This window comes from Neomonachus schauinslandi, chromosome 5, assembly GCF_002201575.2.
Source record: "Neomonachus schauinslandi chromosome 5, ASM220157v2, whole genome shotgun sequence".
NCBI classification, from domain to species: domain Eukaryota; kingdom Metazoa; phylum Chordata; class Mammalia; order Carnivora; family Phocidae; genus Neomonachus; species Neomonachus schauinslandi.
In genome coordinates this window covers 57,038,387-57,059,820 of record NC_058407.1, presented here as the reverse complement: position 1 = coordinate 57,059,820, position 21,434 = coordinate 57,038,387, and the positions used below count along the sequence as shown (strand labels likewise).

The 21,434-nt window shown below is 45.6% G+C and overlaps 2 protein-coding genes across 2 annotated transcripts in view; one reads left to right on the top strand and one right to left on the bottom strand.

Annotated features, from left to right (window-relative positions):
- R3HDM2 (R3H domain containing 2) overlaps positions 1–7,275 on the bottom strand; it is a 160,553-nt gene extending 153,278 nt beyond the window's left edge. The window contains 1 exon segment of the mRNA XM_044915381.1: positions 7,150–7,275. The gene's annotated coding sequence lies outside the window, so the exon portion shown is untranslated.
- A 2,631-nt stretch (positions 7,276–9,906) lies between these two features.
- INHBC (inhibin subunit beta C) lies at positions 9,907–20,620 on the top strand. Its single transcript, XM_021687283.1, has 2 exons — positions 9,907–10,478; positions 19,291–20,620. The coding sequence occupies exons 1-2, from the start codon at positions 10,166–10,168 to the stop codon at positions 20,034–20,036; spliced, it is 1,059 nt and encodes a 352-aa protein (XP_021542958.1). The 5' UTR covers positions 9,907–10,165; the 3' UTR covers positions 20,037–20,620.
- The last annotated feature ends 814 nt before the right edge of the window (positions 20,621–21,434 follow it).

Sequence of the window (21,434 nt, the reverse complement as noted above, 5' to 3'; positions counted from 1 at the left end):
TTTTTTTTTTTTTGAAAATTTGGTCTTTTAATATAAATGTTGACACCACTTTAAGGTCCAATGAGCTTCTAGGAAAGAGAAAGTGCTTTGCAGATATGAATATGGTTTTGATCATTAGTAATAATAAACACTGCAACACAAATATTATCAACATGAAATATACCAAAAGCATCCATACAAGGAAGGTAACAGACAAAATGGCAAAGGAAACTAGTTAATGAACTTAAAACAGTCTATATTCTGTACTTCAGACAAGAACTATATAGAAGACTAGTAATGGTTGGGGCACCTGGGTAGTTCAGTCACCTGAGCGTCTGCCTTCGGCTCACCGAGCCCAGCATCAGGCTCCCTGCTCTGCGGGAAACCTGCTTCTCCCTCTCCCACTCCCCCTGCTTGTGTTCCCTCTCTCGCTGTGTCTCTGTCAAATAAATAAATAAAATCTTAAAAAAAAAGAAGACTAATAACAGGAGCAAAATTATCTCCAAAAAATCTAGATAGAAGTTGACCAAAACCTGACCAGCTTTTTTTCTCCCACTACAGACTCACAATTAACAAATGCAACTAGAAATAAACTGAGTTCTTTTAAAACCTGCTAATGCTTCATTTATTCTTATATCCTAGTTCTATAAGGACTTAAGCTGAGATCTTTCAGAACCTCTTGGTAATTGTATGGGTACCAAACTACAGTTGTTTTTTTTTGTTTGTTTGTTTTTTTTAAAGATTTTATTTATTTATTTGAGAGAGAGAGAATGAGAGAGAGCAAGTACATGAGAGGGGGGAGGGTCGGAGGGAGAAGCAGACTCCCCGCTGAGCAGGGAGCCTGATGCGGGACTCGATCCCGGGACTCCAGGATCATGACCTGAGCCGAAGGCAGTCGCTTAACCAACTGAGCCACCCAGGCGCCCCAAACTATAGTTTTTACTTGCTTGTAAAAGATTTTGAGATACTCAATAGAAAAAAAAAAAAAAAGCTGTAAAACATACTATTAATACCTATAGAAAAATGGAAGAATCAGAACACTGGTCTCAGGGGAGAGACCTTACAGGAACACCACCAAGTGTCATTATTTTCCCCAAGAAAATACCCAAAAATGACTGCAAATTGTATCCCAGGAAAAATCGAAGTCTTTGAAAATACCCAAAAATGACTGCAAATTGTATCCCAGGAAAAATCGAAGTCTTTGACAATTTAGAAGAGTCAGAGTGTGAACACGTAAGCAAGCAATCAAAGGGAATGAAAGATTGATGCTTTTGTGGTTAACAAACTGAGGAACAGAATAAAATGAGTCCTTTAAAAACACCAGAAGTGTTTTCACTATTAGGAGACATGACTACCTGAGGCTTTTGCACCTTTTCTCTCATCTCTAATTGGGGTTCCCAATTTGAGAAGTTCTTTTTTTTTTTAAAGCACAGGAAAGCATTCTGGGAAACTTACTGTCAGACCTAGAAAGCTGAAACAGCTTTCCCAGTATAGGCTCAAACAACCGAACAACTCACAAGACACCCTGCAGAAAATCAAAAGAACACCTGGATTTAGTAAGCAACCCAGAATCTTTCCTATCATACTTCCCAAGTGAAAATGATGAAATCACCAGACTATTGTAATTAAGAGCTTTTAACATCAATTTTTTTTTTAAGATTTTATTTCTTTCAGAGAGAGAGCACGAGCAAGCATGGAGGTGGGGTGGGGGAGAGCAGACTCCCCGCTGAGCAGGGAGCCCAACATGGGGCTCGATCCCAGGACCCTGGGATCATGACCTGAGCCGAAGGCAGACACTTAACCAACTGAGCCACCCAGGCACCCCAACATCAATTTTTTTTTTAAAAGATTTATTTTTATTTATTTGACAGAGAGAGAGATAGCGAGAGAGGGAACACAAGCAGGAGGAGTGGGAGAGGGAGAAGCAGGCCTCCCGCCGAGCAGGGAGCCCGATGCGGGACTCGATCCCAGGACCCTGGGACCATGACCTGAGCCGAAGGCAGACGCTTAACGACTGAGCCACCCAGGCGCCCCACCCCAACATCAATTTTAAGTGTTGGCAAAAACAGATATATGCTAAGGAAATCGAAGGGAACTCAAAAAGGAGTTAAAACAGATCAAGGTTAAGAAATCTTTCCTATCTCTGTTTTCAGAAATAAAGTCAAAGTTAAGGAATGACAGATTAACTTCATTGGAAAGATGGGACACTGCTAACCTAGCAAGCATGGGGGCACCTGGGTGGCTCAGTTGGTTAAGTGTCTGCCTTCAGCTCAGGTCATGATCCTGGAGTCTTGGGATCGAGCCCCACACCAGGGTCCCTGCTCAGGGGGGAGTCTGCTTCTCTCTCTGCCCCTCACCCCACTCATGCTCTCTTTCTTGCTCTTGCTCTCACTCAAATAAATAAATAAAATCTTTACAACAAAAACAAATAAATAAATAAACTAGCAACCATGGTAAGTTGAACAAAAGTTAACCAACCACTAAAAGACTATTAAGTTAAATGTTTTCTACACAGAGAGTAAGGATACAGCTGGAGGAAAATACTGAGGCCACCGTGTATGAAGAAGGTCTCTAAAATTAGACCCAACTGTATTCATGCATACACATTCAAGCCATGAGTCCAGTTATTTTTCCTACTTGTAAATTGGCAGCACGTTCCACACAAGGACACTCAGAGTCCCTTATCCAGTCTTACAAGGAGGCACAGAAAAACCTTTAAAAAAAAAAACAGCATACACAGTTTTACAAAATTCTCTCCTCTGCACTTCCTGGGATCATGCAACCAAAATGCAACACTTTTTAACCCTTCCTCAAAATATGAATTTTCCTGAAAACTTTCCTTGAGTTCATGAAGAGATCTGGCACAGGAATAAGCACTGCATCATTCAGAAATCATTACCTACACTGAAACATTGTCAGTACTCGGTATTATCTATCAGAGCTGAGAACATGGTATAGAGATGTTTAAGTATCTCTAGAGTATGAGAAAGACTTCCTAGAAACTTTGTGAAAGGATTTAACTTCCGAGATCAGACGAGATCGGACGCGTTCAGGGTGGTATGGCCGTAGACTGTGAAAGGATTTAAAAGAGGACAACAGAAGTTTAATAGAAATATTTATCAAACTACCTATATTACGTCAAATTATTCACAAAATAAGAACTACTAATCGGGTGCCTGGGTGGCTCAGTTGGTTAAGCGACTGCCTTCGGCTCAGGTCATGATCCTGGAGTCCTGGGATCGAGTCCCACATGGGGCTCCCTGCTCTGCAGGGAGTCTGCTCCTCCCTCTGACCCTTCCCCCTCTCATGTGCTCTCTCTCTTTCTCTCTCAAATAAATAAATAAAATCTTTAAAAAAAAAAAAAAGAACTACTAATCTATTTCTGATGCTGTTACTTCTTTACCCTAATATCAGAACCACATCCAGTCCAAACAGATACAAGATCCCCAATTCTTCCACCCTCCCACAAACTGTTCTCTCACAGGCCTGGCAGCTTTCAATGTCCTGGCAAAGGTTTAAGCAAAAACTTTAGGCTTTGCCACCAGCATTCCCACAAAATGTTAAAACCCCTATCTCACCCCCTTTGCCTTCCTAAGCTGGAGAACAGTGGCCAGGACTGCCACAAAGAGAAACCTCATCTAGGCCACTCTAGCCAGAAGGTCAACAAAGGTAACAAATGCGCCAACCAAGAAATGAAAAAGGAAAAAATAAATGAGGGATAATCCACAGAATTCAGGAGGCCTGCTCCTTTTCTCCTCAGACTTAATATAGAATTTAGTTGCTAAAAATGCCCCCCCCCAAAATGGATTTTTGAAAAAAAGGATCAGATGTTCCCCAGAACGAACCACTCCATCATTGTTAGAGAAAGCTATTCTCATAGTTTTTGAGCTCAACTGGCTCCACATGAATGGGGGAAAAATATAACCCATAGAGCCCACATTGTAAATATTAACATCTTCAGTCTACTGAAAAATTCAAAGGGGAACCAGCCTGTTCAGTGCCTTGGGGCCAAAGAGGTAAGGATGGTAACTGTCTCATCAGGGAAGTGAACACACATCAAGGGAGGAACCTAAAGCGGGAGGTAAAAATTCTAGTCACATGAGATCTTAATATAATCTTCCTCTAGGACCACCAACACCAAAGATCCCCTATGCTTCATCCTCTCTGCCTTCGAAGTGCTTTCATTCAATGACCTGAAAGCACAGGACTTCTGTCAAAAAGAGAAATGTGGCAAGAAATGACAGAAAAAGAATCTCAAATTCTTCCAATGAGTACCTCACAAAATCCTAGTGAAAATTCATTCCACACCTCCAAGGACAACCAATCATGATCAAAAATTCATGACAAGGAGAAAACTGTTGAGCACCCAATGCATGGTAAGTTCTATGCTAAGTGCTGAGGACACAGCAATTAACAAAACAAGACTATTTACTCTCATTAAGCTTACTTTCTAGTGGGGGACACCAAACATAAGTACGTTATAGGTTGCTAAGAGTAAGAAGAAAAATAAAGCAGAAAAGTAGGATAGAGAATTATGTAAAGGGTGGGGGGTTTGCAATTTAAATAACCAAGGAAATGTCACGTTTGAGTGACATTTGAATAAAGAACTGAAGGAGGTGAGGGGACACAATTATGCGGCTTTATAATGAAAAAGTGATCCAGGAAGATCTTGGGAGTAAATGCATAGCCCCCGAGGCAAGCAAAAGTGAGCCTGGTGTGCTCAAGGAAGGGCCAGGAAATCACAGGAGTATATTGGGGAGGAAAGGGTGTTACAGATCTAGGGCTTTAAAGGCAATTGTAAAGTCTTTGGTTTTTATCCTGAAAAAGCATGGAAACTATTTCCCCTTCAGACTCCTCTTTTCCATTAAAAAATATCAGGCACCCTATTTTTACATACGCGAATTTTTTAATTTTTGTTTTAAATTGTGGGGATTGGGGCGCCTGGGTGGCTCAGTCATTTAAGTGTCTGCCTTAGGCTCAGGTCATGATCTCAGGGTCCTGGGATGGAGCCCCACATTGCATGAGCCCCGCATTGCATTGGGCTCCCTGCTCAGCGGAGAGTCTGCTTCTCTCTCTCTCTCTCTCCCTCTGCTCCTCCCCCTGGCTTGTGCTCTCTCTCTCTCAAATAAATAAAATCTTTAAAATAAATAAATAAACAAATCGTGGAGATTTATAATATAGATCTTAGAGTGGACACAAAGACAGCTGGAACTGTAACTCTGAAATTTAACTTTTGCTGACAGTTCATCAGACATTGCAGAAAGATTCTCTGTCCCCTCAACCCTATAGAGAACAGCAATGAGGAAAGAAAAATACAACTAAAAAGTGAACTGAATTAACCTAACCTACCACTTGGCACCCCTATTTAACTCATTTTTTTTTAAAGATTTTATGTATTTATTTGAGAGAGAGATTAAGAAACAGCATGAGAGGGGAGAGGGTCAGAGGGAGAAGCAGGCTCCCCGCAGAGCCGGGAGCCCGAAGTGGGACTCGATCCCAGGACTCCGGGATCATGACCTGAGCCAAAGGCAGTCGCTTAACCAACTGAACCACCCAGGCACCCTATTTAAGTCATTTTTGTTTTGAAGGCTCCAGAAAGAGAAAAAAAGGAAATACTGGAGAAAGGAAATGGAAGAAAAAAAAAAATGCATGAGAAAGAAAGAGGAGCCACTAACAACTAATTCAAGTGCCAATTTGACTATCCAAAAATACAATAAAATGCTAGGAATGTGTGATATTCTGGAAGTAGAACTGTCACCTCCTTCTTCCCCAGTCTCCATGTGCCCACCAACATCAGACAGAACTCAGGCTTCTCTATTTCAGTTGTCTATTTGAAAAACAATTTATACAAGAACATTCATCCAACTGGGATCTGAATTTAAATTTTCCCACACCAACAAAAACACTGACTCGGAAAGCTATCTGAGTCCCCATGTTCATAGCAGCATTACTGACATTGGCAAAGACAGGAAAACAACCTTAATGCCCATGGATGAATGAATGGATAAAGTTGTGGTGTGTATATATATATATAATGGAATATTGGCCATAAAAAATGAGGAAATTCTACCATTTGTGACAAACATGGACAGGCCTTGAAGGCATGTAAGTCACAGAAAGACAAACAGTGTACGATCTCACTTAATGTGGAATCTAAAAAGACAAACGAAAAAAACAAAACACCAAGCTCATAGAAAAAGAGATCAGACTTGTGGCTACCAGAGGCATAGGGTAAGATGAGGGGGAATTGAAGGAAGGCGGTCAAAAGGCACAATTTTGTTATATGCAGTAGGGATGTAATGTACAACATGATGACTATGGTTGCCACTGCTATGAGATTTATAGGAAAGTTGTTAATAGAGTAAATCCTAAGAGTTCTCGTCACAAGGAAAAAAATTTTTTTTCTTTCCTTTTTTTTTATTGTATCTATACAAGAATGATGGGTGTTAGCTGAACCTATTTCTATTTCAACAATCATTTTACAATATACGTAAATCAAACCATCATGCTGTGTGCCTTAAACATAAACAGTAATGTATGTCAATTATTTCTCAATAAACCTGGAAAACATGTCTCATCATTATCCAAGAACAATTCACTGAGTGAATAATTATTCTGTGGACTCACCAAAATCAGTAAGAGTTTTAAGAGGCTCAAGAGTGAGTTACGAGCCTAAAGTAGGCCCAACTTTTAAGCTCCAGAAACATATCCCTGTATGTTCCAACTCGGATCCCTGTCCTCTAATAACTCGGATACCGGCATGATTTGAAACGCTTCAACACCTTTCCCTCCCATTTTTCCAATGCTCGAAGGAAAACGGAAACCCAAGAAACACATGGAGCTAGTCACCCCCAAGCACTACAAGGGCGCAACAGTTTTTAGGTCCCACTGCACAGGCCACAGGTGGCGCCAGCCCCCCGCCCTCTGCCCCGCGCCCCCCATTCCCCCGCTTCTCGCCTGCGCTCCCCGCGCACACTCGGGGCGTCTCGGGCCTCGGGGCCGTCCTTCACGGTGGGTTCCGGCCCTGCCCCACCGCCCCCAGGCCCGGGTAGCTCCAGCGCGGGGAACCCAGGCCAGGGGGGCCTCCGCCCGCCAGCCCGCGCGGCCGCCACGCCCCCTCCCCACGGGCTGCCCGCGCCGCCCGCCCCCTCGGCCGGGAGGTGGCCTCACCTCACGCGGGCCGTAGCGGGGAGGGCGCCCGCGTCTCCGCCCGCCGCCCGGGCCCACGGCCGCTCGGCTGCGGCTCGGCCCCGACGGCCGGCGGCGGCGCGCTTCTGGGGGCGGGCTCTTCTCGGCGGGGGTTTCCCCAGGGCCCAGGGCGGGGGAGCAGGGGGGATTGGGGCGGGGGAGGGGAAAGGGGCTTGGGAAGGAAGGGGGAGAGGGGGAGAAAAGGGGGGAACCAAACCCGGAAAGGGAGAAAAGGGGGGAGGGGGAGAATCAGAAGGGAAGAAAGGCCCAGAGTCCGCCCCCCGCTGCGGCCTGCGCGCTACGTCACCACGTCCGGCGTAATCGTCAGCGCGTCCTGCGCCCCGCGCGTCCCTGCTTCCTCTGTGCCTCTCTCCCCTGCTGCAGACGCCCGCTACCTAGTCACCCACTCGCTCCGGCTAGCCACACGCTGTCTTCGCCGGCACACACGCACACGCCAGCGCACTCGCTCGCTCCCTCCGCGTTACCTGTGTCTCGAGTCAGCAATCCAGATCCACTGCGATCCTCAGTCCTCAAGTCCATGAAGCCTGTCAGATTCACCCAGGATTTAAACATAATACTAATTATTGTAAAGTAATTTAAGTCTACAGAGCACTTTCAAAATAGCCTTTCACTTAGGACAGTAACTCCTGCAATAAATATTTGTAGTATAAATGGACAAAGATCATGTAGTAGGTGGATATCCGTTTTTTTCAGATGTAAAAATTTAATTCTATAAAAAGGTTTAAGTCCATCTTATTAAAATCACTTACCACCCCCTTCCAAGATACAGTTCTTTTCCTTAAGAGTCATTTGAGTTTGCAACCTCCCCCATTCTGTCCGTTCTAGGCAGAATCAATTTAAGTTATTGATGAGATGGACTTGGATCATTTACTGACCAACTCCCTCAAAGAAGAACTGTAGTCTTACATTGATAGAATTTGGCTATTAAATATTTACTATGCTGCAAGAACTGCAGTAGGCAAAAAAATAATAAATAATTACAGTACAATGTAAGTGCTATAAATAGAGATATGTTCAATGTGCTGTGGAAACAAGGAGCAATTGGTTGTTAGAGGTAAGGGAGATGGAGTAAGCTACAGAGAAGTTATGTGCTTTGTGCCTTAAACATATACAGTGATGTCTGGTTAATTTTCAATAAAACAGGGGCAAAATTCCCACACCTTTAAACACTTATATAATAGATCAGGCACTGTGTGCAATGCTAGGAATATAAGGTAAGCAACAAAGATGACTGGCTAAGTGACTGCACTGCAGACAGAGATTAGGGGCATGGCATCTAGGAAAGAGCAGCCCAGAAGGGCAAATATTGGTGGAAATATTTGGCCCACAAACAAACCTGCATAGCAGAAATAATAAATTTTTGTTAAGAACTTGCTATGTGCCAGCCACTGTAAGCACTTTACAAAATTATTTAAATCTCAAAACTCTGAAATAATCATTACAGATCTATAATCCCATATTCAAAGTCAATAGGGCCAGCCATGTTTCAGAATTCAGAAAATTTCAAGTTTTAGAAAGGTAAAATGATACACATATTGTATATTATATAATACCCCCAGGGGTATCCCATAATCAAATAATTGATATTTCTGGAGTAAAAACGTATAGTAGTCTCAGTACTTTTTTTTAAAAGATCATAGATAACCTCCCCTCTGTTCAGTTCACCATATGAGTTACAAAAAAAAAAAAAAAGTGTATTATGGGGGTCTTTTGGATTTTGGAATCATGGGTAATCATGTTTCCCATTTCTCCAATGAAAAAATGACAGCAAGAAAGTTCAAGTAACTTGCCTAGAGTCACACAGCTAATAAAAGGAAGAGACAGAATTTTGACCAAGGTCGTCTGGTTTAAAAACCTATCCTCCTGGGACGCCTGGGTGGCTCAATTGGTTAAGCACCCACCTTCGGCTCAGGTCATGATCCCAGGGTCCTAGGATGGAGTCCCACATCAGGCTCCTTGCTCAGGGGGGAGCCTGCTTCTCCCTCTGCCTGCCCCTCCCCCTGCTTGTGCTCTCTGCCCCCCCAACAAATAAATAAAATCTTAAAAATAAATAAATAATTAATTAAAATAAAAACCCATCCTCCTAACTCCACCCACCATTCCTGCCAGGTAAATCCCTACTGTGGGAGCACAGGCCCTTCCCTGAAGAGCCACTGGTGAGGAACTTTGGAGAACCAGGGATTCTGAGAAATCTCAAAATTCCCTTTCCTAAATAGAAGAATCCCCAAAGGGTGAGCAAATCTAGCTCTCAAGCCCGTTTCCCACCTTCAGACTTGCCCCTGAGGATACAGAAGACCTGGCTAGAACACTTCCCCTCCTTTCCCTTAGCCTTCATACTGGCTAGTTTTGAGCCAGTGGGGTGGGGATGGGAGGGGTGGCTAACAAAGGAATCTGCATTACGAGCCTCAGGAAGGGAGAAAGGGGGCAGTGGGGCTTTGAGAAGTACCTGGCAAAGGAAAATGAAAGTCTTGTTATCTGCATTACAATGACACAAAGTGCCCTGCCAAGGACCCCTCTTGTTTGAGAGTCACTCTTTAACGCTCTGTCTTAAAACCTCTCATCTCTCCCTTTTCCTCCAGGCTTCCCAGCAAGGCCTTTGATCTGAAGAGGAATTTCATCTCTAACCTTTGTCCCCAGGTCTGACAGCTTCCATGGGTAACCCACTGTCTCCCAGCACTGGCCCAGGGACATTTCTTTCCCCAAACTAAACAACCTCCCCTCACATCCCCCACTCTGTACTTTCACTGACTGTGTGTTGGAGGCTTCTGCCAAGTTCTACCTGTAACTGGCTTCATCTCTCAAGTCAGATGTTTGGCGGCTCTATCCCCTGCAACAAGGAGCCATGCCAGCTGGACACACTCTCCTTCCAGGACCCCTGGCGGCCAGGTTGGAGGTGAGGCCGCAGCTGCTGAGATCCTGAGCCCCAGTTTTACGGCTCTGTCTCAACCGTATCACTGAAAGAGGGCCTCCTCCAGCAATGATCTCCTCATTACTCCTGGCCTTCCTATTCCTGGCTCCAGCCCCAGTGGCCATTCCCAGAGCTGACAGCCAGTGTCTGGCATGTGGAGGACCCGCCGTGGACCTGGATCGTCAGCGGGAGCTGCTTCTTGACCTGGCCAAGAGAAGCATCTTGGACAAACTGCGCCTCAGCCAGCGTCCAACACTGAACCGGCCTGTGTCCAGAGCTGCTCTGAGGACCCCGATGCAGCACCTCCGTGGGCCCCCGCAGGGGACGCTTCCAGAGGCTGACGGGGAACAGGAATATGAGATCATCAGTTTTGCTGACACAGGTGGGGTCCTGTTCTATAGATCTTCCCCCAAGGATGGAAAAGTCTCCTCCCCAGCCTAAGCCCTGACTCCCTCCCCCAAACCCTCCCAACTCTTGCTTGCCATGGCCTGTAATCTAATCCCAGGCTCTCACACCCCACCCCACCCCCTGCTCCCTCTTATTTAAACTTGACCAGTGGGCAGCTGGAAAGCGGGTAGATTTCACTTCTTTTGAGACTGCCTGCCTGCATGTCCTCTGGCTCCCACAAACTTCCACAGGCTGTGGCGTGAGCTCATCCACTTCCTGGGCCTGGACCCTGAGGCTGGGAGCTAGGGCGTCTGTCCGTTCTCTGGCCCCTGTCTCCCCCAACAGCCAGATGCCTCATCTGAGTAAAAAGGGGAAAAGTAAAACACCAGGACTACAATACGCCTCCAGCCTACCCTTGCTCCCTCATCTTAATACCTTGGGTCCTCACATCAGAACAGGGTCAAAATGGGACTCAGAAAAGTAGACAAAGGATAGAAGATGGAGGAGAAGGAAGAGTTACTTCCAGAGAGGAAAAAGGAGTTGGGGAATTTAGTGGGTAGCTGGAGAGACAGTCAAGAATTTAGAGACGGGACCCTAGAAACAGAACACAAAGTGATCTCTTTGGCCTCTGAGCTTCTTGCGAGCTCTTCCTTGGGTCTGGAAGGTCCTTCCCATTCCTGGCCCCTTTCCCCTGGTTAGCACCTACTCCCCTCCCCCTTCAAGACCCAGGACTTCCATCCTCAAAAAACCCACCGTGACCTGAGGGTGAGAGGCTCCCTCTCTGGTGGCTCCCCTACCCTTACTCTGAACCTGAACTCTGAGTGGAATTGCCTATTTCCAGGCTTTCTGTGAAGTCTGTCTTCCCATAAATGTCGACCCCTTGAGGTCAGGGACTGTCATTTAGTCCTCATGTTATCACCAGAAGTTAGTGTATAGTAGAAATAACGAACACTTACATCATATTTACATTATTCTAAGTTTTTTACATACACTAACTCCTTGAGATCCTTGCAACAATCCAGTGAGGCAAGTACTATTGTTATCCTCATTTTAAAGATACTGAAACTGTGGGGTGCCTGGGTGGCTCAGTCAGTTAAGCATCCAACTCTTCATTTTGGCTCAGGTCATGATCTCAGAGTCATGAGATTAAACCCAGAGTTTCGAGCTTAGTGGGGAGTCTGCTTAGGGATTCTCTCCCTCTGCCTCCCCACCCTCAGGTGCACTCTCTCTCTCAAAATAAATAAATAAATCTTAAAAAAAAAAAAGATACTGAAACTGAGGCACAAAGAGGTTAATTGGGGCACCTGGCTGGCTCAATTGGTAGAACATGAAACTCTTTTTCTTTCTTTCTTTCTTTTTTTCAAGATTTTATTTATTTATTTGACAGAGAGAGACACAGCGAGAGAGGGAACACAAGCAGGGGAAGTGGGAGAGGGAGAAGCAGGCTTCCCACCAAGCAGGGAGCCCGATGTGGGGCTCCAACCCAGGACCCTAGGATCATGACCTGAGCCGAAGGCAGACGCTTCACGACTGAGCCACCCAGGCACCCCAGAACATGCAACTCTCGATCTCGGGGTCATGAGTTCAAATCCCACGTAGGGCAAAAAGCTTACTTTAAAAAAAAAAAAAGGGGGGCGCCTGGGTGGCTCAGATGGTTAAGCGTCTACCTTCGGCTCAGGTCATGATCCCAGGGTCCTGGGATCGAGTCCCACATCGGGCTCCCGGCTCAGCGGGGAGCCTGCTTCTCCCTCTGACCCTCTCCCCTCTCATGCTGTTTCTCTCTCGCTCGCTCTCTAAAAAATAAATAAAATCTTTAAATAAATAAATAAATAAATAAATAAATAAATAAAGTTGAGTACCTTCTCAAGGTCACGTGACTAGTAAGTGGCGGAGCCAGACAGCCTAGCTCTAGAACCCACGACCTTGACCACTACGCTACTCTGCTTCTCACGAACATACTAGATGCTCAATAAGCATCGGTTGCATTAAACAACCAAACCATGCTGTAAGTCAGTTTGACCACAGTGTAGAATCTCCAGTGATGTATGAGACCCTGTTTTAATTCAAAAGGCTTTTCTGCCTATGACTAAAGATTTATTTATTTATTTGAGAGAGAGCAGAGCATATACGTGAGGGGGGATGCAGAGAAGGAGGGAGAGGGAGAGAGAGAACCTTAAGCAGGCTCTATGCCCAGCGCAGAGCCCGAGGGAGGGCTTCATCTCATGACCCTGAGATCATGACCTGAGATAAAATCAAGAGTCCGACGCTTAACCAACTGAGCCATCCAGGCGCCCCTGCCTAAGATTAAGAACACAAACTCTGCAGCCAGAGAAGCCTGGGTTCAAATCTTTGCTCTGCTGCTTATTACTGGGTGACCTGGATTGTTAATGGTTTTCTCATTTGTAAAGTGGGGATAATGAGAGGATAGTTGAGAGAATTAAATGAACTAATACAGGTAATGTTCTTAGAAGGTTAAGATAGGAGAGAGCAAGAAATCAAAGACTCAGTTCCTACCCCTGAGGGGTGTAGTTGCCGCTTCTGGGAATAAATTAATTAGAAGGTAAGGCAGAATGAAATAATGCTAGAGGAGGGCACAGAGCTTGCTAGGCCAGGGGTTATTCTTTGGGTCCTAGTGAGACAGGGAAGTCTTTCAGAAGACTGCAAATGGACTGGCGTTGTAGAATAAGTTTGGCTTCAAGGGGTAGAGGATGGTAAACAACATTATAAACGGAGGGAAAAATGTGAGTAAAAGTCTGAAGGAGTAAACTGCATTTGGAGTTGAAAAGCAGCTTGGAGTGGATGAGCACATGGTAGACAGATGACCATCAACCATGACTCCTTTGAACACCAAGATTCTGGGTTTTTGTTTTGTTTTTGTTTTTGTTTTTTTTCACTTTTGTATCCCTGACACCATTTCCTGGCAACATTGTGGCAATCATGATGCCCACCTGCATTTAGTGTGCCTGCCTCATCTCATTTGATCTTCACAACCACACCATAAAGTAGAGTTTATTATTCCCATTGTATGAAAGCAGAAACTGACACTCGAAGAAGATCATTTACATGGCCAAGGTCATACAGTTTGCAGGGGGCAGAATTCAAACACCGTTCTCTCTGACTTCAATGTCTGTATACTTTCCACATATTTGCTCATCAGTGAATGAGTACAACATTCAGCTGGAGGGGGCCTGATCTGAGGTGACATTTGGAAGTGAGAATGACTGATACCTGGATTCTACCTTTTGCATTTAATATGTTAGCTTGAAGTTTTTATTCCAATTTAAGCTATCATCCATCCACACAATAGTGAAAGCAAGACCTGAGTATGGTTCTTGCTGGAGGTAGGAAGAGAGAGCTTGGGACTCTGGGGAAACTGGAGTGGGGGCGTTCAGTGATGTCCTGGAACTGGCTCACACTGGCTCATGAGAACAAATTATGAACATCTCCCAACTCCGCATCCGGTGATGTCACATTAATAGTTTGAAATTGGCCGTGGTGGGAGGATTTATACCACAGAAACTGGCAAACACTACAAATTGGGATTTATTTCCCTCTGGAATCCAGTTGTTAAACATTTACCAGCACACTGCTGCCTGTGACCTAAAACTACAAGTTATCTGCCTCCCACACATCGAACACACAATGCTGACAGAGGGACAGGATCACCGTAATAGATACCCCTGTTCAACATGGGAGACAGGGGAGTGTTGGACACAGAACAGTCACTGATCCATGAAACTTCTGATATCCAGCCAGGCACATATCTCAGTCTACCCCAAATCCAGAATTCCCTTGGTTAGGGCTTAGTTCTGCTCCCTGGCAGGATTTTTCTCGCCTCTTAAGGAGAGCCCACCAGTGCTCTCCTTGCCTTCTAGATCTACTGTCTCAGCCCTGGGCTCCACCCTCTGAGATGTCTTTCCTTTTAAATAGGAAATGACCTGTGTCTGTGGCTGAGCAGTTTTCTCAGCCTGCTTCCTGCCCAAAGAAGTTGGGGGCCCAGAGACCTCTTTTCATTTTGAATCATCTCTGTCCCTTTTAGTCCAAACTGGTGCTGCTTTCACTACTAAAATTCTCTGTAAAACCCTGTGGGCCATCTAAATAACAAATTGCAGTCTATTCAGTTAGACAAAAAGGCACTCAACTTTATCAAGACAGACCCATCTTTAGGTTGCAAGTCAGAGTGTTATGGGTCGATATTCCTAAGATTCTTAGAAGCCCTTTTGTCTAGTTGAGAGGATCTATAGAACATCACCTTAAATTTTTTTAGATTTTAACAAAGGTGTTAGATCTTTAAAAAGGGTCTTACAGTTGACCCTTTATTAAATGTTTTGATCTTAACTCTGAGGCCTATTTTACTGGCAATCCCCTGGATTTGATTTCTGCCCCAAGACCATTTCTTACTTTAAGAATCTTTTGCCAGACAAAGGAGAGGAATGAAAAAATATCTTATTGTTCAATCTAGCAGGTCCTGTTGGAAATATTTTCTCTAAATTCTTTTTTTTTAAGATTTTATTTTTATTTTATTCATGAGAAACAGAGAGAGAGAGAAGCAGGGGAGAAGCAGGCTCCCCGCAGGGCAGGGAGCCCGAGGTGGGACTCGATCCCAGGACCCTGGGATCACGACCTGAGCCGAAGGCAGACACTTAACTGACTGAGCCACCCAGGCGTCCTTATTTTCTCTAAATTCTGCTTGAAAATTGAACAGTTCCTTTTTTAGTTCATCTCACTCCTGAAATGCCTTATCATAGGCAGCTAAAATAAGCCAACTGGCACTTTCAGCACTCTGCCTGGAAATATCTTTAGCTAAATTCACAACTTTGTTAGATACCATTTCTAGCTTCCAAGTTACCACAGATGATAGCCAATACATAACACAGGTTCCCCTTTCTCCAGCTTCCAAGAGCAATTTCCTCACTGCTCTTCCTACCTCCGCTAGCAGTGTCCTCACCATTCTTCCAACCTCTGCCTGCCACCCAGTCCCAAGGCCAAGGCTACATGTTTTAGGTCTTTGTTACAGAGCACCTTACCTCTGTTACTAATTTCTGTTTCAGTTACCTATTAATATAACTAATCAGCGCAAACATAGAGGCTTAAAACAAGAAAATCGGTCATTTCTGTGCTTTGACTGGACTTATCTGGACAGTTCTTTATCTCCATCTGAGGAGTAGCTGAGGGCACAGCGGCAACCGCATTCAGTCAGGAGCTTAGGGGCCGGACCATCTAAGATGGTCTCTGATCCTCAAAGTCTCTCTCCACATGGCTTCTCATCATTCAATAGTCTAGCCCAAGTTTCTTTAAAGCATGCTGGCTGGCTTCCAAAAGGGCAAAGCATCATTGTGTAAGTACTTATCAAGTTTCTGCTTGCACTGTGCATGCCTGTGTCTCATTGGCCAAGTCAAGTCACACAGCCATGCCCGGACAATATGGAAACGGACTGCACAGAGCCATGAATATTGGGAGGTGTTGTTCACTGGGGGCCAACAATGTAATAGTCTACCACAGCCCCTGCTGGTTATGTGTCTGTCTACCATAACTAGGGTAACTTAAGAGGTTCTAGTGGTAGGGGAGCCAGGGTGACACAGTTGGTTAAGTGTCTGACTCTTGGTTTCGCCTAAGGTTGTAATCTTAAGGTCATGAGATCGAGCCCTGCGTCTGGTTCCACGCTCAGCATGGAGTCTGCTTGGGAGTTTCTCTCCCTCTCCCTCTGCCCCTCCTGCTTGTGCCCTGTCTCTCTCCTTGTCTCTCTCTCTCTTTCTAAAATAAATAAGTAAATCTTTAAAAGAGAGAGAGAGATTCTAATGGTGGGGTGCTTAGTGACATAGCAAGATTAGTTGTGCCAATCAGACTTTTCCTCTAGGATTTGGGAATTGGGACACTGGAAGATCGTATCACTTTAGTTCGGAGGAGCTGATAAAAGATTCTGTAGACTCAGGAGATGGGGCTACCATTTTAGGACCTACGGAAACTGACAAAGAAGCAGAAGAAGTAGATCCGCAGAAAGAAGAATGGAGGGCGCCTGGGTGGCTCAGTTGGTTAAGCGACTGCCTTCGGCTCAGGTCATGATCCTGGAGTCCCTGGATCGAGTCCCGCATCGGGCTCCCTGCTCAGCAGGGAGTCTGCTTCTCCCTCTGACCCTCCTCCCTCTCATGCTCTCTGTATCTCATTCTCTCTGTCTCAAATAAATAAATAAAATCTTTAAAAAAAAAAAGAAAGAAGAATGGAATAGACTTACTTAGAGAGACCAAAATGAGAGATGTCATGTTGACTTTGAGAGCTGTCAAGAGCAGACTTATTCCTGACTTTCCCATTCACATGAAGCCCAGTTGAACTTTATGTTCATTCAACAATTGTTTATTGAACTTATTATGTACTAGGTACTAGAGAGAGTGGTAGACCATACAGGCATAATCTCTACATTCATGGAGTTTACATTCTAGATGGAGGGGCAGGGGCGAGGAGAGGAGGGGAGGAGAAGTACATAGTAAACAAATGAATGAAAAAAACAGGATGACTACGGAGAGTGATAGTAGCTATAAAGACAGTTAAGCAGGACGATGTATTAGATGGAGGTAGAGTTGAAGGCTGCTTTAGACAGGTTAGTCAGAGAAACCTCTACAAGAAGGAGACGTTTGAGCTGAATGCCAAAAAGAAGCCAGTCAATCAAAGATCTTGGAAAGACATTTCAGACAGGAGGAAGCACAAGTGCAAAGGCCATGAGGTGAGTCCATGTTTAGTGAGTTCAAGGAACAGAAAAGAGCCATTATACGTAAAATATAGTCATTAAGCGGCAGAATACCTAATCATACAAGTTTTCTGTGTTAAGGGGTTTAGATTTTATTCAAATAGCAATGGGAAGCCTCTGAAGGGTCTTAAGCTGGAGAGATTAAGCTGATCAGATTTATGTAATAAAATGCACTCTGGCTGATATATAGAGAATGGTTTGGGGGACAAGAGTGGACCACTTGGGAAGCTATTGCTATAATTCGAGAAAAAGATGACTGTGGGTTGAACGAATATATAGTAGAGGAGATGGGGATAAGTGAAATTATTTTATGAATTGGAGGTAGAGTTGGCAGATCTTGCAGATAATTTTATTTTCTTATTTTTTTAAGATTTTATTTATTTATTTTGAGAAAGTGTACACAAGTGGAGGGGAGGGGCAGAGGCAGAGGGAGAGGAGGAATCTCAAGCAGACTCCATGCTGAGCACGGAGCCCGATGCAGGGCTCCATCTCACCACCCTGAGGTCATAACCTGAGCTGAAATCAAAAGTCAGATGCTTAAACAACTGAGCCACCCAGGCGCCCCAAATCTTGCAGATAATTTTAAAGTAGGGGGTGAGGGTAATCAAGGTTTTGGCTTAAGCAATGCATTTATAGGGAATTAGGTTGGAGAAGGAATAGGTTTGGGTTGGGGGGAATAAATCTAGAGTTTATCTTTGAACATGAAAAGTTTGAGATATCACTAGATATCCAAATAGATTATCAGATCAGCAGCTGGAAATACAAGCCTGAGGATTAGGGAGAGGTCAGGGCCAGGGATATGTATTTGGGAGTCATCAGCATACAGATGGAATAGAAAGCCATAGGAATTGATGAGATCCTTCTGGAAAAGAATATAGAGAGAGAAAAGAAGGGAGCTCAGGACCTTCAACATAGAGAGGTCAGGCAGAGGAAGAGGAGCTGTCAGCAAGAGACCCAGATAAAGTGGCCAGAGTCACAAAAGCCAAGAGAAAGAAATATTTCAAGAAGGAGGGAATGATTAAGTGTGTCAAACACTGCTTAAAGGTCAAGTAAGATGAATATAAAGAGACGAAACGATTGGATTGGGAAATATGGAAAGTGTCGGTGATCCTGACAAGAGCAGTTGCAGTGGAGTGGAAGGAATAGAAACCCAATTAAGGTGTTTCAGTAGGGACAGAGCAGGGATGAAGAGAGAAAATTGGACAAGAGTAATAGTGACAGGGAGACATACATAGAATCATTGTGGAGAGAGACTGGATATGGGGAATGAAGGGGTGCTCATAGGGTTTCTAGAGGTGATAAGGAGGGTAGTGGTGCCCCCAATTTTAAGAACAGAAAGAGGGGGTAAATAGGAAGCAAAAGAATGATTTCCACTTGGGAAAAAATTGATTTTAATGTGCCAGCAGGATATTCATGTGACAAAACTAAGCAGTTAGAAATTTTTTTTTAAAGATTTTATTTATTTATTTGAGAGAGAGAGAATGAGAGACAGAGAGCACGAGAGGGAATAGGGCAGAGGGAGAAGCAGACCCCCCGCCGAGCAGGGAGCCCAATGCGGGACTCGATCCCAGGACTCCAGGATCATGACCTGAGCCGAAGGCAGTCGCTTAACCAACTGAGCCACCCAGGCGCCCCCTAAGCAGTTAGAAATTTAAACCTGAACCTTGTTGATTCCCAAATCTATACATCCAGTCCAGAGGTGCAAAATGGTCTGGACTAGACCTCCAGATTTGGGAATCACCACCATAAAAATTGTGTTGGCTGACCATGAGTGTGGGTAAGAACTCCCTTCAGTGTAGAATAAAAGGAAATGAAGGTCAAAGACAAACTTTGGAGAACTCTTGCATTGAACGGATGGTGGGAGAAAGAAAAGCCAGCAAAGAAAATCAAGGAAGAATCATAAGAGTTGTGTCATAGAAGCCAAGAAAGAAAAGATTTTCAAGAAAGAAAGGGTGGCCAACAATGCCGAGTGCTGCAGAGGGTTCAAGTATGCCGAGAATAACGAGGTAGCTGGTAGAATTCATACTCAGAAGGCCACGGTGACTGGGGCTTCTTGTGTCCACAGGCCTCTCCAACATCAACCAGACTCGTCTTGATTTCCACTTCTCCTCTGATAGAACTGCTAGTGGCATGGAGATCCAGCAGGCCAGCCTCATGTTCTTTGTACAGATCCCTCCCAATACCACCTGGACTTTGAAGCTGAGGATCCTTGTGCTAGGCTCACGTGACACCAACCTCACCTTGGCCACTCAGCACCTGCTGGAGGTGGATGCCAGTGGCTGGCACCAGCTCTTCCTGGGGCCTGAAGCTCAGGCTGCCTGCAGCCAAGGGCACCTGACCCTGGAACTGGTACCTGAAGGCCAAGGAGCCCAGAACTCAATCATACTGGGTGGGGCTGCCCATAGGCCTTTTGTGGCAGCCAAGGTGAAAGTTGGGGGCAAGCACCGGGTTCACCGGCGAGGCATCAACTGCCAGGGTGGGTCCAGGATGTGCTGTCGACAAGAGTTCTTTGTGGACTTCCGTGAGATTGGCTGGCACGACTGGATCATCCAGCCTGAGGGCTATGCAATGAACTTCTGCACAGGGCAGTGCCCAATCCACGTGGCAGGCATGCCTGGCATTGCTGCCTCCTTCCACACTGCAGTGCTCAATCTTCTCAAGGCCAACACAGCTGCAGGTACTGCGGGAGGGGGCTCATGCTGTGTGCCCACGGCCCGGCGCCCCCTCTCTCTGCTCTACTACGACAGGGACAGCAACATCGTCAAGACTGACATACCTGACATGGTGGTCGAGGCCTGTGGGTGTAGTTAGTCCATGTGTGGATGGGCAGCCCAACACGGGGTAGGCAAACATGCCCTCACAGTGGTACCCTTCCTTGAGAGGAGGGAATGACCCCATTACTGCCTCTGTCCAGAAGGAGGGCTCCTTCCTGAGCAACCTATGGGGAAATTATCCCAACTGTGGCTTGAGGGGATCTTCATCTAAGGAGAGTCACTGTACCATCTTCATGACCACCAGTCTCTCTCCTAGGGCATAGTCTATCCAGCAAGCCTCACAGGCTCAACCGCCATCCAGGGACTCTGATCCACCTGAGCCGTGAGCAGTGCCATCTAGTTCCCAGGCAAAGCCACCCATAGCCCACCCTTAATCCATCCCATAACCCACTGTACTTACCCGCTCTTCCCACTTGATGGCTGTCCCTCCAGGATGAGCTGACCCAGCCCCTTCCCCTGCTTTTCTGGATTACCAGAGAGCCCCTTCCTTGGATTCATTGGAGATTAGATCACGGCTGTCCAAAGTTACTCTTCTCTGTATCTTGAGCCCCTTTCTTATTTGCGCTGGTGGGCTGCTAAGGCTCTCTTGGCACACCCTCATCCATTCTTTGTCCTTCTCTGCCCTGTTCTCCCCACTTAAGGGCTGACTCACCTGAGCTCCTTTGGCCCCTGGCTTCCTGCTGAATTTGACTAAGGGCAGACACAGGCAGGAGATCAAAGGATAGGAGGAGACAGAGGTCAGGATATTTCTTATTCCTGTTCCCTCTGCCTAGGTGCCATGTGTCTGTGTGACTGTGGCTGTGGTCTGTCCCTACAGCTCCTATCTGGCTCCCCCCTGGCCCCAGTTCTTCCCAGGTTCTGACATCACTGCTTCTGCACTAGGGGTTGTGAGGGCTTTCCACTCTTGCTAGTCCCTGGGGGCCTCAACATGCCTCCTTGGTTCCCTTAACCCTGCCTACACCTCCATAAATAAGGTCTTCATTAAGTCTTCTTGGTGATGCAAACACAGACAACTGAATGGTTCTTTCGCCTCTTGCCAGGACCCTGGCTGACACCAAGGATGACACAGAGTCTACCTGCCTGGCCCACTTCTGCTCTCTCTCACACAGGCTCCTCAGGGCCAAGCTACTGTGTCTATCCCACACTTCGTGCTTCTTCCTTTCCTAGGCTTCCTCGTCTTCTTTCTTAGGCCTCCTCCTACCCCCCAGAACCATCTTTGCTGGTCTCAGAGCTAATAAAGACTTAGGTTTTATCTGTTCTTCTCCCTCCATACTCACTCCAAGAGATGAGACAGATCATTGCTCAGTCAGCAAGTAGGCTGACATCCTGGGAGCACACATGTGGGGGGAAGCAGAGGCACGGCTCAGAGCTGGCGGCCTTCCCTCACTGACCCCCAGGGCTCCATCCAGGAGACCTGCCTGGAAACTGGAACTGG

Bases quoted from the DNA above. Each gene is read 5' to 3' on its own strand.
- INHBC (XM_021687283.1), top strand. From the start codon at position 10,166: ATGATCTCCTCATTACTCCTGGCCTTCCTATTCCTGGCTCCAGCCCCA. The intron at 10,479-19,290 runs GTGGGGTCCTGT...TTGTGTCCACAG, and splicing joins CATCAGTTTTGCTGACACAG to GCCTCTCCAACATCAACCAG.